The sequence below is a fragment of the Rhinolophus hipposideros genome, assembly GCF_964194185.1.
Source record: "Rhinolophus hipposideros genome assembly, chromosome: 2".
NCBI lineage: Eukaryota > Metazoa > Chordata > Mammalia > Chiroptera > Rhinolophidae > Rhinolophus > Rhinolophus hipposideros.
The window spans coordinates 70,686,565-70,703,976 of NC_138048.1; the positions used below are offsets into that span (position 1 = coordinate 70,686,565).

Here is a 17,412-nt window from a genome sequence, read left to right on the forward strand (position 1 = left end):
TATGATCGATAACCACATAAAAATGGAACACGGACCTACACATGAGGGGAGGTGGGGGGGGCGGGGGGCTGTCATGTGAAGAGACATAGGGAGAAGACAATCATCTATAACTAAGGAGAGAGACTTAGAACAGATTTCTTCTACACATCCCTCAAAAGGAACCAACCCTGCTGACACTTTGATCTCAGACTTCCAGCCTCCAAAATTGAGACAATAGTTTTCTGCTGTTTAAGCCACGCAGTTTGTGGTATTTTGTTAGGGCAACCCTAGTAAAGTAATCAAGATGAGGTCATCCTGGATTAGGGTAGGCCATAAATCCAATGACCGGGGACCTGAAAAGAAGGCTATGTGAGGACACAGAGATACTGGGAGACACACAGGGAAGAAAGCCTTGTGACAACAGAGGTACAGAGTAAAGCGACGCAACTACAAGCCGAGGAATGCTAAGGACTGTTGGCAACCACCAGAAGACAGGCAAGAGGCAAGGAGAGACTCCTTCCGAGTCTCCAGAAAGAACCAACCCTGCCAACTCCTTGATTTTGGACTTCTCCATTCCAGAATTGTGAAAGAATAAATGTGTTTGTTTTCCTTCTTTCTTTTCTTTCAGTCACACAGTTTATGCTAATTTGTTACAGTAGGCCTAAGAAACGAATACAGTAATGTTATATAAAGTACTCTGTCCACTTATAAAGGGTTATGTAAAGACTTATGATTAGAAGTTACACTTCCACATCGAGTCCGGAGATAAAGATTATCAACTCCAGAATGAGTTTATGTAATTGTTTCTAGTAAATGTATATACTGGTGTGATTTTTGAAGTTGGTCATTTCTTAAACTACTTTAGCTTGTACCACTATTGGGGGAGGAAGAAGAAGCGTATTCACAGGAGAAATATTAAACGTCAAAAGATTAACAAAATCTGTAATGGTGAGTAACATAGAAGTGAAGAAAAGCAAATACTGTGTCATAATCATTAAGCTAATAGTATGTTGTACAAGTATATGTGAAAACAATAAAGAAAATGTGTAATATATTGAGTAGGAGAAAGGAAAGCTGTTTCTACGAAGGATTTATTTTGTGGCATAACTCTTTTTGCTGATGGCATAAGTCTTAAATGTTTGCAACTTCAACCCCAGTTTCTATAAGAAAAACAGTATTTATTCTCAGGAAAATTGAGTTGGACAACTACAATGGTCTTTTAATCATTTGTTTCAGGAGACTCTGCCTGTCAGTAAACAATGGAACAATTGATGTTGTTCTTTTAAAACTTTACAACCTTTTAGATCTACTTCATTGCAGAGTTCCAACTTAAACTGTTTAGCTTTTAGATGATTTAACCACATCTCTCCAGGGCTACTAATTCAAATATGAAGCCAAATCTCTGGTTAAGTCTGGTTTTATCTTCAAACCCCAAATGAACCAGATGTAATTATTCCCCTGTACAGTGATTTTTCTACTAGCAAATTGACCACTATTTTCTATGTGATCTGGAGTCCCATATAAACAGAATTGTTGTTGCCGATATTGTTATTTTGTTTTATTCCCTCTGTTCTGAAATAGTCTCTTCAAAGAAAATATATTTGGCACCAAAAAATTATGTATCTTTTGGCAAGATACTTCATCTCTTTAGTCTTCCATATCTGAATTTGTAAAGTGGGAATAAGAGCTTCATAGGCTTGTTGTGATATTAAATAAATTAAGAAGGCTAAATGTCTAGAACACAGTAAGAGCTTACCAATTTTAATTGTATCTTCAGTTCCCTTAGTATTAGACATCAAAAAACTCAAACAGAAGCAATTCGATGAGGACAGAACCCTGATGTCATTTCTCTGTCTGGCCACATGTTAATTTAAATCATCTACCTATGCTTTTTCATCCAAAACTTCCAATTGTGTACCAGATGCCATCTCTCCCTAAAGATGTTATTCTAGCATTCTACCATCTTTCTCCTATATTTCTAAGTGTTCCCTTATTACTATACACAAACATTTCTTTATTTCTTCCGTCTTAACCTGCAGCAACAAAAACCTCTATTGTCCTTGTGCACCCATTTTTTCCTGCTACTTTTTGTAGCAAAACTCCTTAAAATGGTTATTTATGCTCAGCAACTCCAAATCTTCTCCCATTCTCTCTTAGACCCACATCAGTGGGTAAGACCCACACCATACCACAAAAGATCATTTGGCAGAGTTCATAACTGTGTTTATTTTGATGCATTTTCTTTGCTTGCCTTCCTGGACAACAAAAAAATATTGGTTTACCTCCTATCTCACATACAACACATTCTCAGTCTCCATTGCCTTTCCTTCTTGTGTCCCAGACCTCTCTTCATGTTGGACTATCCCATGGATTAGTATTTGGTACCTTTTTCTTTTCTCCATTTTCATTTAATTCCTTTTATTTTCACTCAGGCTCCACATCACAGTGATTCTCAAATGTATATCTCCACCTTGACCTCACTCCTGAACTTTAAACTGGCTCCTTGATATCTACACTTGGATGTCTAATAGTCATCAGAAATTTAACGTACCCAAAACGAAATATCATATTTCCACTGTGCCTCTCTGCATTCTTTTTTTTTCTATCTTAATTGATGGCAAATCTATTCTTCTAGGTACTCAATCTGCTTTTAGCACATCAGCCAGAATTATCTCTTTAATATAAAGTCAGATCATCCGAAACTCATCACCCCTCTTTCTACACTTTCCAGACTCACTATATACTAGATTTTCCTTAAATACATGAGGCAGACTCTCACCTTAATGCTCTTATGCTATCTCTTTGCTTTGCTCTTTCCCCAGATACACACTTCATCTCCTTCAGCCCATCGCTCCAATGAAGGCTACACTGATTTGATTATTGTTTTTAATGTCATCTTCACCTTCTACACCAGCACTCTTGATCCTCCAAACTCTGTTTACTTCTCATCTTCTTACACCTCTTAAATTTAGTTGTTTATTGCCTATATTTTTTCTCCACACACTACGATGTAAGCTCCAGAAGGGCAACCTTTTGGTTTTGTTTGTTTGTTTGTTTCTCTGACGTATCTCTCAGATCTACAGCAGTAATCTATTTGGCACAGAGTAAAGACTCAATAAGTATATGTCAAATGAATAAATAAATTAGTTAGAAATGTGTAAGCAAAAAGGAAGAACATTATAGAATATAACCTCCTTTTGAAATCACGTTGATAGTGATAGCCATTGTTACGCATATATAATCATGCAAAAATCAGTCTCTATTCAAATAACAACCAAATGTATCCTAAATATTAATATGTGGCAAAGGCTTTTGAATGAATTTAATATTATCTCAGGTAAAGGCTACTAAACAGAAGATATAAAAGAAAGAATAAAATTTACAAGGAGCCAAGAATTGTACCAGAGCCATCTATAAAGAATCTAATTTTCTAAAAATTGGGGTAAATAAAAAAGAAAACTTCTTGCCACTGTAGAAATAAAAATAAAAATTAATTCTGTATTAATCTCAAAAGAACTATGCAAATAATAGTGAAAGTGTTGGAGAAATACAAAGTTACACAACTCTAGGGTATCCATGAGTCAATCAATTCGTCTGTGGATTCTCTGGGTCTCTAGTTTCTCCTTCTCATGTTTACTGCCTAATATTTGACCACTTTACTGTTTGCTGGCAACTCTCACAAGAGAGCAACCTAGAGAAACAAAATGAAACATAAGCAAATTAAAGCTACTCTTGCTAACAGCCAGGAGATTATGTTGGGATCTTGGTCTGTAGAGTAAGAAAACATGCATAATATTTAAAAGTATTTACTAAAATGAGTACAGGAAATGCTTTCTGGGAATCAGTGGCTGACCCAATTCAATTAAGGTGAGCATTAAATCTGTCTTAAATAGAGTCAACTGATGGAATAAAAAGAAGTCATGACATATATGAATGTTCAAAAGAAGAAGGAAGAAAGGGAGGGCAAGAGGGTGGAGAGATACAGGCCTCTGGTATAGAAATTATCTACAGGAGGTAATTTAACGTAATGGAATTGCATCCAATATAAGCAAGAACTAGGGCCAAACCTGATTCTACCACTTACTAGCAGTAGAAACTGGGTCAGAACACTTAACTCTCCAAACCTACTCTCTTATTTGTAAAATAAGAATAGCAATAGAGTTTTCTCATGAAGTTTTTGTGATAAATGGTGTTTGTCCTCCATCTCCAAATCCCAGTTTCTATCACATGTTATCTGCCTATTTGGGCAAGTGTTGACAGTCATCTCACTTTAAGCCTCATCTTTTCTTTCAATTTTGCAAGAATAAACCCTGAAGAAATATCTAGAGAGTAATTAACATATGGCTCAGTCTATCCTGGGAAATATAAAAAGATAGATTAAAAAGTACAACTGGGACCTGTTTCAAATGAGAGGCAACCTATCGGTAAAAAATGTTTTCTTCTTCAATTGCACGGGAAAATATTATAAATGCTCCATTTAAAAATTATAGTAAGGCATCTCTTGGAGGAGGAGGAAGATTTTCTTTAATAAAGACTGAAGTACAAAAAATGCTCTGTTATATGTAAACTTACTTGAATTTAATTTCTGTGGGGAGAGAGATCTTTGTTTCATTACAAACTCCCTTGATTACTGAATTATAATAGGTAATAAAGAAATAGTTTTGAATGAATACAGTATGCACACATTATAGTGTACCTGCTTCTGCAGGTGACCACACACAAGTAAAAAAATAAGACAAATATAACAATCCAGAATTTTATTAGCACCTAGATAAAATGCAACACAACTGTATTCATACAGTTCCTGAACCATCATCTATAAACTCGTAGCATTCTGTTGAAGAACTCATAGTCCATATGAAATATATATCGGTATATGCATAGATTAAATGTCTAATATTTTCATAAACCAGGAAAATATAATTTCTTGAAATGACCAGAATAGACACTTCATGATAGAGAAGAAAAAAAAGGGAAAAGTTTGGGGGAAAAAAAAACAACTCTACTCCACTGTTTAAAAATCAAGCTCCAAACTTCAGCTTCATTTTAAAAAGATTGCAGAAAATGAAATTTAAATTATTTGTTATTTAGATTTTGGGATAATATACAAACAGCTATCAGAAGAAATTATTTAACATTAATGGGATATATTACATAACATACCAAAGCTAAATATTTTTTTTAGAATGCTTACTATAAAAACACAACAGACGTGGATTATAAGCCACACAGACTGCAGGAGGTAGCTCAAGATTTTTGTCCTCAGGCTAATTATAAATTAGTTCGAGGTTTGCCAAAGTAAATAGCACAACCTACCTGCCTCTTTGCCAACTCTTTCATAAAGCACATAGAACCAGCAATCCAAAGAAGAATGAAAAAGAATTTTCTAAGGAAAGCATTCTCTTCTGAAGATGTATGAGAAGACAGGTCCCTTTCTTATTTACCAGCTTACCTTTTGGTGTCTTTATCATATTTTTTTTTTGATTGTAGATAGTTTTGTGTATTACACTCTATTTATGCATTCCTCAATAGCATCTTTATTTATGACTTGGCGAATCAACATCTTTGTGATAGGAGGTGAAAGTCACTTAGCTAATTACACATGCTTGATAAGCTGCATAATAATAACCACTGCAGTATTGTACATTAGTTGAAGGCATGTAAATTACTGCAGCTATTCTCATTTGAAGAAAAACAAGAGACTTTGATTTAGTTATTTAAAACACCCAGTTGCCTCTGTATCCACCTTAAGCACACTACATTTTAACCTAAATCATGGCATCAATAATAAAATCCCATTCTACCAGTATGACCAAGGAAATAAGAACAAAAACAAAACAAAACAAAATTCAATCTAATGCAAATACTTCTTATCTGCAGTCTAGAATTTTGTTATATGGAGCTTCTTCCATATAATGCAATCCCCATAGAATGGTTTAGTCACTCCCCACCCCACAAGGAGGTCGTAATGAAATCTTCCTTGGTCCAGCCAGGAGTTTAGAAGTGCACAGAGAGATAGAACATACAATACTAGAATATTGATATGACTTCTGTATGAAGACTGGAAATTCTACAAAGTAATGAATAAGGTCAAAATAACACTTAGATGATTTACTGCCATAGAAAATCATACTCTCCTGTGAGTGATTTACTGGATGTTATATAAAAATGGAGTATGGACACGCTACATTCAGATGCAAGCTTGCAGCTGCCAGTGTCTGCATTTGCTCAATCTGGCTAGAGGATGATTTGAAGGTTGATTTAATTGTCGCTTCTGAATCATGTTCTTCCCCGTTTTAAATTGTTTAACATAAATATGAAAATGTTAAGGTAATTTTAAGACTAAATATTTAGTATAAAAATCTGCAAAATCTCATTTTCTCTGGAAGAGTAACTGAAAATGAGAAGGCTGGCTGGGGGAAAAATGCCATTACTTAATAACAGTAATTGCCAAATAGTCATGTCAAATTTACCTTTACATGAGAAAGTTCATGGGGTGTTCTGAAGGAGCTAAGAATAAAGAAACAAAAAACTAAGTTTATGACTGAACTTATCCATTTTAACAGGAATAGAAATCTATATCTCTAGAAAAGGGTTTGCAGATCAAAAGCGGATGAGTTGGGAAGGCAGCATCGTCTGGGTTCCTTAAAGGCAATGTAATAAGTAATCTAAGTATCTTTTCCTCTACACACAAACTCAAAGCAGAGATTAAACTCCTATTGCTGTAGATGCTCCCAGCACTAGAACACAAGGTACCACCAACGATCTTCATCAGTATTAGCTGCACAGCTAGAACTCTCCTTAACCATCTTTCTATTCCTTGACAGGCTTCAATAAATTCCTCATATCACCTAACCATTCACTTCCCAGCATCAGCAAATCATCCTTGGGGAGAATGTCTTGTTCTTCCTCTGCAAGCTTCTTCCCCCATTTTTTATTTCCACTTTTATACATACCTCCTTTTCTACATATTTTCTTGCCGGGTTTCCTGGCACATTCCTTGGATATTCTTTTTACTGAAAAATGAATAGAAGACTAGAAAATAACATGGCGCTCCATCACAGACCGCCGGAACATGCAACACCACTATCTAACTTAATATGCTCCTGCATTTACTGAGTGCGAAAGATCCCCAATTCGTTGAGTCTGCACATGCAATGGAGAAATGTTGATGCATCTTCTCAGAAGTCATTTGGTAGGAAATGGAAATTAGAAACCCATTTCTACCTAAATATGCGTGCTGTGGAGGAAAGAAAATGAGTAGGCACGGGGGAAAAAATAAGAACAGATACACCAACACACATAAACAAAAAGAGCGGCATGCACGCATGTAAAATATGTCTACATGCCAAAAGGAAAAGCCATGCATGCTACCAGTACACGTGACTTAATATTGTTAGAACTTAGAATAGGAAAGCAAAATACAAATATATCTCCCTGTGTTTTCTGTAGTAAACTCACCATCCTCAGTTGGGACATAGATGTTTAAATATAGGCAATCTTCACTCTGGTCTTGTACATATGATGAAACCACATCCAAGTTATTAGTAAACCACACAGGAAGCATGACTTCTGGTAATCTGCCATCGATGATATTCTGGGGACAGACAGGAGCAAATTGAGTGGCATTCCTGATATCTGACCAGGGAGATGGTGGTTCTGGAGGCTGAAAACGATGTTCCCCTGTTGGCGGAGCTGCATATGGAACCCCAAGAAACTGAATAACAGGCCCCAGAATTTCATTGTTAAGTTCCTTCTTAATCCCTCTTATCTTGCCGAAGTTGGTAGTCACCAGAGGATCTGCATCATCCAGTTTTTGGGAGAGCACATGGGCAGCCTGAAGCAAACATCCCAACACACAGAGAGTCAATGAGGTACCCAATCCCCTGTGTACCAAGCATGCCATTACTGCTCTCCAAACATAATTTGGCCACATGCATCTGGGCGGTGCCATGGTCCCACATTAGTTGTCTAGTTGTCTGGTTGCAGTGAGGCAAAGGTATTTGTATCCACGTGAGAAAGACCTTATCAAATGGTAGAAGAGGCCTCCAATCTTTTAAAGGTGAGCTTGTGGAGAAAAGCTCAGAAAGCTCTTCATGCAGCCAGTATCTCCCATTGATTTCACACGTATTGAAGTAGCATCTTCAGTCATCACTATTTAGCAGACCATATCCTATTGACCATTCTGTTTTCCATAGTAGCACTGTGGCAAGAGTGGCCATTGACTGTAGATTTCCCTCTGACAAATCAAATCCAGTTAGGTGCAGGTCTATAGCCTAAAGAAAATGAAAATAAATCATTAGCACGAGCAAGCTAAAATAGACAAAGTGATGATAACTAGATGTTTAACAAGCTACAGGAATACATTAATAGTGGCTAGAGCTAGAGAGGTTAAATACTATTATAGGAAAATTATGGTTTGACGTGAGGTGACAGATGAAGGAACTATTAGATTGAGAAAATTGCCTGCTGATTTTACACACTTTTAAGTGGAATCAAGTTTTGTTCAAATAATATAGTTTCAAGAGCATTTCACAGCATAGTATTTTTTAAATAAAGGTTGTATGTGAGATTTCCTCTTTTCGATAGTCTTCAATCACTTCAATGAACCACACCAGAAAACATTTATATATGTGTGTGTGTGTGTGTGTGTGTGTGTGTGTGTGTGTGTGTGTACACATATATATGTAGAGAATTATTGGAATATAAACACGCTCTTTAAGAATAATTGTACATATTAAAAAACAAACAAACAGAAATGCAGTTCCCAATCCCATGCTATGTAGAAAAAACAAAGCTAATGTTATAACAAGAGAATCAGTATTAGTTCCACCATGATCATTTCAGTTTAACTACCTGATAGGTTAACCTACTTGCTGCTTCTCAAAAGTCTGCATAAAATCATTGGCTACAGATCCCTCACCTTAAATTAAGGTTCAAATTTCAAAAATTTAAAAAGACAAAGGGCTTTAGACACAATTTAAACAATAGACAGAAGTTGGCTTCATATTTTGCAGATTTTTTTTGTTTTTTTATCATCTAGCTATATAGTTTAGATATCAGTAAATCTGCAGTGTGAAAATTAATTTCTGAGTCAAAGTCAATATATTTTAAATTACAAATTTTATTCTGACTGTCTGTTAGAAGTCCAAAAAAAGAATTAAAAAGAAAAGCTCAGTAGTTGAAAAGAACAATCATACCTAATCATGGCATCTTGCATGTTAACTCTAATCACACGTCTATAACACTGTTTACCCAGTCCAACTTAAAATGCATCGGAATAAAATGTAACATTCAGTGTGATGCAATTCACAGTGAAATTTTACATTAACTGCAAAATAGCATATAACACGGCGTATTTGTCTTTTCCTGCTCAAGCACCTTTTAAAGTGCTTACTTTGAAAATAATAGTGTTGATACGTATTACAGATGGTTCTATCCTGTCATATTATGGAAAGATGCTTAAAGAAGTGCTGGTCTGGCAGTTAGGCTGCCCTGACTGTGTTATTGAAAAGGAGATTGTAAAAACTATATAGGGCAGCAAGAGATTTGGTTCCAGTCCCGGTGTTCTTTTCGCCGCTCCGAACACTCCATCACAGAAGGCAATAAGGAGATAAGTGTCTTTCTTCAAAAATATCACAGTCTGTGTTAATTCACATACATTTGCTGTGAAAGCATGTCAACATACAAAAGACAGCCTCAGACCCATCCCACTCTTCTCCCAGAACTCTAGCATGTACTGAAGATTTAGCTACTCAAATCCATTTCTGTTAAGCGTATATTACGCTTATTCATGTGCAGAATCCTGATGGGCCACAGCACTACTGAGTCTTTCCTAGTAACATTCTGGTGTTAAAAAGATCCTTTCTACATGTAAAATAAAGAGCCTGTCATGAGGCCTTAAAAGCCTCCGTCACCAACATTATTCATCCTAATTTTCAAGTACAATGATTTCCACAAGTTCTTCTTTACATAGTTGGTATTTCAGTAATAATAATAACTACTTGTTTGATTATTAACAAATAACACTTTTTTGTGTGTATTTTATATATCCTTAACTGTATTAAAAATAAATGGGCTCTTTTTTCCCACTGATGTGCTGCCTTAACACAAACTGTGAAGGATTAGGATTCTGTATGCCATGGCGAATTTTTAAATTCTAATAATGTTTAGCTTCGGAGGTTACAGAAATATCCCATTTCTCATGGGCTTACCTGTAGGGAGTACTACAGTATTGACCCCAAAGATTTTTCAGAAGTTGCTTCTATAATAATAACAGTCATCTAAGTCTGATGTAAAAATATGGCTGGCTTAAATTACTGAAATTTAAAATATATATAGATATATTTTTATATTTATAGATATAGATATAGATATGCCTAAATATAAAAACTCAAACTTTTGGCAGTTCTTTTCTCCCCTGTTTATTGGTGCTTTCTTAGTATATGCCAAACCCTTAGCATTCATGCATTTACATCTCCTTCACAACAACCCTATAATATTGGTTTATCAGTTATCCCTTTTACACTCAAGAGGAATTGAGAGTTAAAGAGGTTAACTACCTTGGCCAAGGTCTCCCAGCTAATCAATAGCAGATCCAAGAGCCCATGGGCATCTGATTTAAAGGCTATCCTCTTGATCATTGCACATTATTTAGTCTTTCACGTCACAATTAACACTTTTAAAAAAATTGATCCCAATACATTTAAAATTGAATTTGGAAAGTGTTTAATTTCCTTCAGAAGATAGAGTCTAGGTAAATATTCTGACGATTTCATAGAAACAGAGGAATTTAAAGGTGTACCCTGTTTTATTGGAAGTTTACTTTTTTTATTATTATTATTTGTTTTTTATCTTTTTTGCTTTACATTGAATGCAGTGATTGGTTGTTTCTGTTAAAATAATAATATGTAACAAAAAGAAAACCTCTACTTCATAATAGCCTAACTGTCCACTAATAGATACTGATAAATGAATTATGATGTAGTCACAAATTGGAATTGCATACTTCAGTGAAAATAGAGGACCTAGACCTAAATATATCAACATTGATAAATACCAAAAATTTTGAATAGAGCATGTTATAGAAGATCGGGTACAGTAAAATGTTATTTAAATAAAGCTTAAAATATGTAAAATAATACTATATATTATTCACAGATATATAAATATGTATTAACAGGACATTTGCAACCCCTGGGTAAGAAGGAAAGGGAAAGAAATTAGTTCTAGCTATTAATTAATTAATTGACACCTATGACAGATAACCTGTGGTGAGGCCTTAGAAGACCACCCATTAACTACAGCAAGTTTTACAAGTCTTAGTATTTGATAATGTTGTGTCACACACACACACACACACACACACAAACACACACACACACACACACCTTTGTTAGAAAATTCTCCGTATTTAACTATATGTTTCAAATATTTTGTAATAAATACTTAAATTAATGAGGTCAGAAAAGCCTTACTCAGCAGACCAGGCAAGTAGATGCACCTATCAATCCACATAGGACTAGCATCTTCTGATTTTGTAGTTAATGGAGATACAAATTCTTCCATCATTCTACCCTTTGGGTTAAAACATGTTTTATCCCATTGAGAGAAACACAATAAAAAAATAAAATTTAAAACACATCATAAATGGGAATGTGTTAACTCTCTTGCATTAATTCATCTTAATAGCTGCTTTATCAACTAGTTTGTTCCAGAATGACCCAGACCAAAGTAATGAATGTGGAGACAGTAGAGAGACTGGGACATTAGATCAGCACAGTGGGTGGCCACATTCATCAATCTTTCATTCACTCATCAAACATTTACTGCATATCCACAATGTATAAGCTATCATGTTGAATATTATGAGAATATAAAGACAAGTACAATCCAGCCATTGCTCCCAAGTAGCCACAATATTGTAAAGGAATATTGCTTTGTTTTTGTTATTTGTTTTATTGTTGACACCCCCCTCACACTCACCCAGACCACTGAATTTCCTATTCAAGGGCAAGGATTTGGGCCTGTTGCCTTTGAAATAATATCTTTATAGCCATCATAAAATCTATACGAAAACCCTTTACATAGAGCTGACATTAATAAATCTCAGTTGATCTGGATTGACTGTGTGCTTATTACCAAGCTGCGTAGAGCTTGACCAATACAATCGATTGCCATTATTCATTGTAGTTATGGTCTCTACGTCATTGCATACACTGAATGAGAGAACACGGATCCATTGTCCCTAGGGAAACACACACACACACACACACACACACAAACACACACACACACTTAACATAGTTATAAACTATAATCTTAAACCCTAAAAACAATTCACCTTAGTAGATTCTGTTTTCTTTAGTTTACAAAAGAGAAAACAAGGTTCAGAATTGTTAAGTGGCTTGTCTGAGATGACCCTACTAACAGGATAGAGAGTTGAGACCCCAACCCCTCCAGCTGGCCCAGAGCTTGAGTTTTTTATGCCATACTGCATTATGTCCAGCTTCCCTCTGTTTAGCTCTCCTCTGTTCAGCTCCGTATGAGAACTGAATCAAGAAGGCAGAGCATCACCTCAGTTGGAAACATGATCATAGGGCAACTCAATTTTTTTGCTGCTTTGCTCATGTCTGTGAATGACTGAAAGCATCATGAGCACAGATTTTGGGGTTACAAATAAATTTTAGTGAATAGGCAGATTTGTAAATATAGATCCAGGAATAATGAAGACTGACTGTATTAACCAAAGCTAAACAATGTTTTGTACCCATGAGTATATGAGTTGAGCTCAGAACGTATCAGCCTATCAACAGTGCTCAGTAATGTTTAAGAACTAGATTTAGTAACAATAATATAATCAAACTCGGATATAATAATAACTGGTTTCAGTGGATTGTGGCGATTTTCAATGACCAAGTCTGGCCATGTAACTGGAATGTGCCTATGTGATCACCTCACTGTAAGAAAACCTGAAGACCAGCAGAGTTCGGGCTTCCTGTACCAATATGTTTCACATGCACACAGGTGGTGGTTTAAGGCCTGGAGACAAGGGGCATCCTGTGTGACCCAGCAGTGGGGCAACAAGAAACCTGAGTCTGAGGTTTCTGGATCCGATTCAATCCATACCCTTCTCTTGCTATTGCTCTATTGTATTCTTTGCCTGTAATAAAGCTGTCCAATGCGAATGAACTATTTGAGTCCTGTGAGTCCTTTCTGTAACTGAACACTTAAAGTAACTAATGTATAATTAATTCACATAGTAAATACTTAAAAATTGGATAAATAAGCAAATGAATGCAATTGCAAAAAACGTTGCTAGCCTTTAAAAGAAGAAACAGGTCTACCTCAAGTTAGTAGATTAGGAAAGAGTTCATGAATCGGGGAATTAGAGCTGGGCCTCAAATAATGAATAGGACTGAAACATACATTGAAGGTCATACAAGAGATCCCAGGCTGAGGACACATTCTAAAAACAGTGGAAAGGTTATGTATTGGATTCTGTGGTGCTCCACCTTCCTGGAGCTGGCTCACATTTCAATGACGAGTACACACCAGTGTAGAAAGACCAACCGTACCAGCCCCAGAGCTCCCTGCGGAAAGGGGCAGAGGGAGGAGTTGGCTGGGATTCTCTCACTCGGTCCCAGGTATTTTTTACAATGGCATGCCCCAATAAACTTTCAGCTGGCAAACTCCCATCTCCGAGCCTTTATTTTCACCCTGAGAAATCTAACCTATGACAGAAGGGAAAGAAACAGCTACATTTGAGGAGGGCACAATTTAGTTTGGCCAGAACACAGAGTAAATGAGGTTGAGCATTGAAATGAGACAGACTGGCATGCCAGGTTACAGTCAAATCAAGCAAGCCCTTCATTAAAAGGCTAAAGAGTTTGGATTTTATTCACTGGGTGATGAAAAGCCATTAAATATTCCTAGCAGGGGAAGAATAATATTAAGTTTATTCACAAGAAAATTAAACTAGCAGTACTGTGGAGCAGGGATCTCCAAAGCACTGTGTTCATATGCCACCACAAAATGACCAAATTAGAAAAGGGAAGTAAATTACTGAACTTCTATGTATCACAGTATTTTCTATAAAGCAAAAGAGAAAGAAATGAAGCTTTGCTAATACGAATATATGTTTTAATACAAGTGCCTTCACATGGCTGTGAGATGAATATAACACGATGCATCTTGGGAAGGTGTAGATTTTCTATAACGCAGTAGGTGTGCCAGCAGTGGCATTTTATTGTTGTTTTGTTTCCTTTTCAACGTATAGTGAAGTATTAGAGTTTACATCATTGGATAAGTAGATTTATACAGTTTTCATCATGTTTTAATTGAAGTAATGTTCACAAAACAGAACTGCATTATTTCCCACAAGATTAGAGAAATACTGGTAATACAATCATAAGAGCAAGATATGAACAGAAATGAAACTTCTACTTATAGTATAAGCTCTTCTTCAGTTACATTGCAAACTAAAAACAATGGCTATTTAATGATTTAAACAAGTCAGACAAAAATATTTGAAAACTTCAAGAAGATAACTTGAAATATGGATTTATATCCATTTCATTAGCTGTGAACTGCACCCCAAGAATCTCTGTCTTGAGATATTAATGAATGATGGAAGGAAGATATCAAGATTTATAAGATATTAAAAATACTGATTTTATCTTTCTCTTAATGTCTATTTTTGTGTATGTTTTTCGATTTGATAATACAAATACTTATGTAGGAGTATATATATTTTATACTTTTTATGGCTTGGTTTTCAAAACCACAGGATTGCGTGATTACAAAGGTGTGGGAACCATTACCTTAGTCAATGAATTGGTGATAAAGAAATCAGAAATAATTTTATTTTCATGTTAAGTTTGAAGTCCAGCTGAATACATCCACATTTACGTGAAAATGACAACAAAAACAACTAATATTACAGACCACCAACTACTTGCCAAGCCTGTCTAAAGTACTTTATGCAGTTCGTGTTCGTGTCTTTTAGTCCCCACAACAAACTAATAAGCCAACTACTGTTGCTTGAGATGAGGAAAGTGAGGTTTTAGATGGTAAGATAACTTCATCAAGTCCACACAGCTAAGAAAAGGCAGATGCAAGAAACAAACCTAACTCCACAGAAGAGGCTCTGAACCTTTACAATACAGGACATTTTGCTTTGCTCCCCATTAAGACTAACTCAATGAAGTCATGTGCTCAGTGTGAGGGTTTGAGGAGAGTGAAATTCACAGGACACCAATAGGAAGGAAATAAAAAGACTGCTGATCTGCTTGCTGGGGTTAATTAACAGGCATAATTTATATAAAATAGGCACAAACAGAGTGGTATTGAGGCTTTTTACCAGCAACATTCCATAATCTGAAGCAGAGAGTAAATAATACAAGTTAGGACTGTGGATAAGCAAGCAAGAGTGGTAAAATGTCAAGGAGCAGAGGTTATGAGAAATGGTTATTCTAGTGTTAAATAGAGTAACTAAATTTGGGTAGGAAGATGTGTAGTCCTGGAAGGGTACAAGGAGAAAAAGTAAGAAATAATTAGAACCAAGGATTACAAGGGGTCTACTCTGTGATGAGAATATCAAAGTTCCAGACCTTAAATATGTAAAAGTTCAAGGTATACCATGGCCCATGTAGCGGCCATACCAACATGTAGCTACTGAGGACTAATGCGGTGACAAGTATATTCTGCCATGGCCATTATTAATTAATAACTTGGTTAATGGCTAGCACGAACTGAGCACAGACTGGGGCCAAACAGTGAGCTACTGCATCATCTCATTTAATTGTCTCTAAATACCATAAAATAGAGATCATTATCATCTCAGTTTAACAGATAATTGAAGAAACACAAAGACACTGAAATACTTTTCAATAAAACAACAAAAAAGTTTTGTGCATGTAGTAAATTCAAACAAATGGATAAGGCAGAAGAATTACTAGACAGAATTAACAGATAAACGCTGCCTCCTTCTCAATTTTGTCCAGAGCCTCCTTCTAGGAGAAAAGGTAGGCAAGCCTCAATAGTTTCTCAGAGTCACATTCCACTTCCCCTTCCTCTGCAGAAAATATAAGCAATTCTATTTGTTCTCATTCTCCTTGGTCTACTTCTACTGTAAATGAACCTCTCCAATCATGTAATAGAACAACAGAGAAAACAGAAATTTAAGTAGAAAAGGCAAACTAAAATTTGACAGTTATATGAGAAAAACATTTACCAACTAAATATTTTAAAAAATATTCAGGAAAAAATCATGAGTACATTACAGAGGTTATAGCTGGTGGCAATCTATCTTTGTGAAAAAACAATACTAATGGAAGGCAGTACGCAGCTCTGGGAGCTGTGGTCAGTGAATTGGGTCCAACTTGTTTACCAAGATCTCTCTTCCAGGAAATCACTCTTCCCCATCAGTTTTTGCTTGGAAGGACCCCAGCTAGCATCCCTGAAGGTCTGGCTCAAAAGTCAGTACTTCTGAGCACATATATCTTTACAGATAAATGTTTTCAGATTTTTTGGATATATACCCAGGAGAGGGATTGCTGGGTCATACGATAATTCTATTTTTAATATTTTGAGGAACCTCCACACTGCTTTCCATAGAGGCTGCACCAGTCTGCATTCCCACCAACAGTGTATGAGAGTTCCTTTTTCTCCACAGCCTCTCCAGTACTTTATTTACCATGGCCAAGAGATGGAAACAACCAAAGCGTCCTTTGAGTGATAGATAATTGGATAAAGAAGATGTGATATATATAGACAACGGAATACTACTCTGCCATAAGAAAAGATTAAACAGTGCCATTTGCAACAATATGGATGGATCTTGACATTATTATGCTGAGTGAAATAAGGCAGGCAGAAAAAGTTGAGAACCATGTGATTTCACTGATATGTGGAATATAAAACTGAAAGCAACAAAGGAAAAAGACAAACAAATAAACAAAAACTCACAGACACAGACAATAGTTTAGTGGTTACCAGAGGATAAAGGAGGAGTGGGGTGGTAGATTAGGGCAAAGGGGATCAAATATATGGTGATGGAAGGAGAACTGACTCTGGGTGGTGAATACACAATGTGATACACAAATAATGTATTACAGAATTGTACACTTGAAACTTGTGGAATCTTACTAACCATTGTCACCCTAATAAATATTAATTTGGAAAAAAAATGAGTACTTCTTCCCAGATCTCCCCAGCCACAAAACACTCCCTTCCCTTAACTCTCAAAGCACTTGCGACTTTTCTTGTAACTGAACCCATAGTCGTTTTTATCACAGCAATTTAAAAACCCAGTTTCCCTCTTCATTCTTACAATTATTTAATACGAGGTACTGGAGAGGTCAACATGAACCAGATAGGAATAGTGCTGATTCTCATGAAAGCGACAGTTCAATGGGGAAGACAAACTTTATG

General features: G+C 36.0%; 1 protein-coding gene across 12 annotated transcripts in view; it reads right to left on the reverse strand.

Moving 5' to 3' along the window:
• Positions 1-17,412, reverse strand: part of NLGN1 (neuroligin 1) — a 794,578-nt gene that overhangs the window by 617,403 nt on the left and 159,763 nt on the right. For 6 of the 12 annotated variants that reach the window (XM_081064849.1, XM_081064846.1, XM_081064847.1 and 3 more), the window contains exons 2-3: positions 7,441-8,255; positions 6,936-6,995 (exon numbers count right to left, since the gene is read on the reverse strand). In XM_081064849.1, the coding sequence (XP_080920975.1) occupies positions 6,936-6,995; positions 7,441-7,933 (553 nt within the window). In that variant the 5' untranslated portion in view covers positions 7,934-8,255. The remainder of the gene's footprint in view (positions 1-6,935; positions 6,996-7,440; positions 8,256-17,412) is intronic. The other 6 variants (XM_081064844.1, XM_081064852.1, XM_081064845.1 and 3 more) reach the window with 1 other exon arrangement.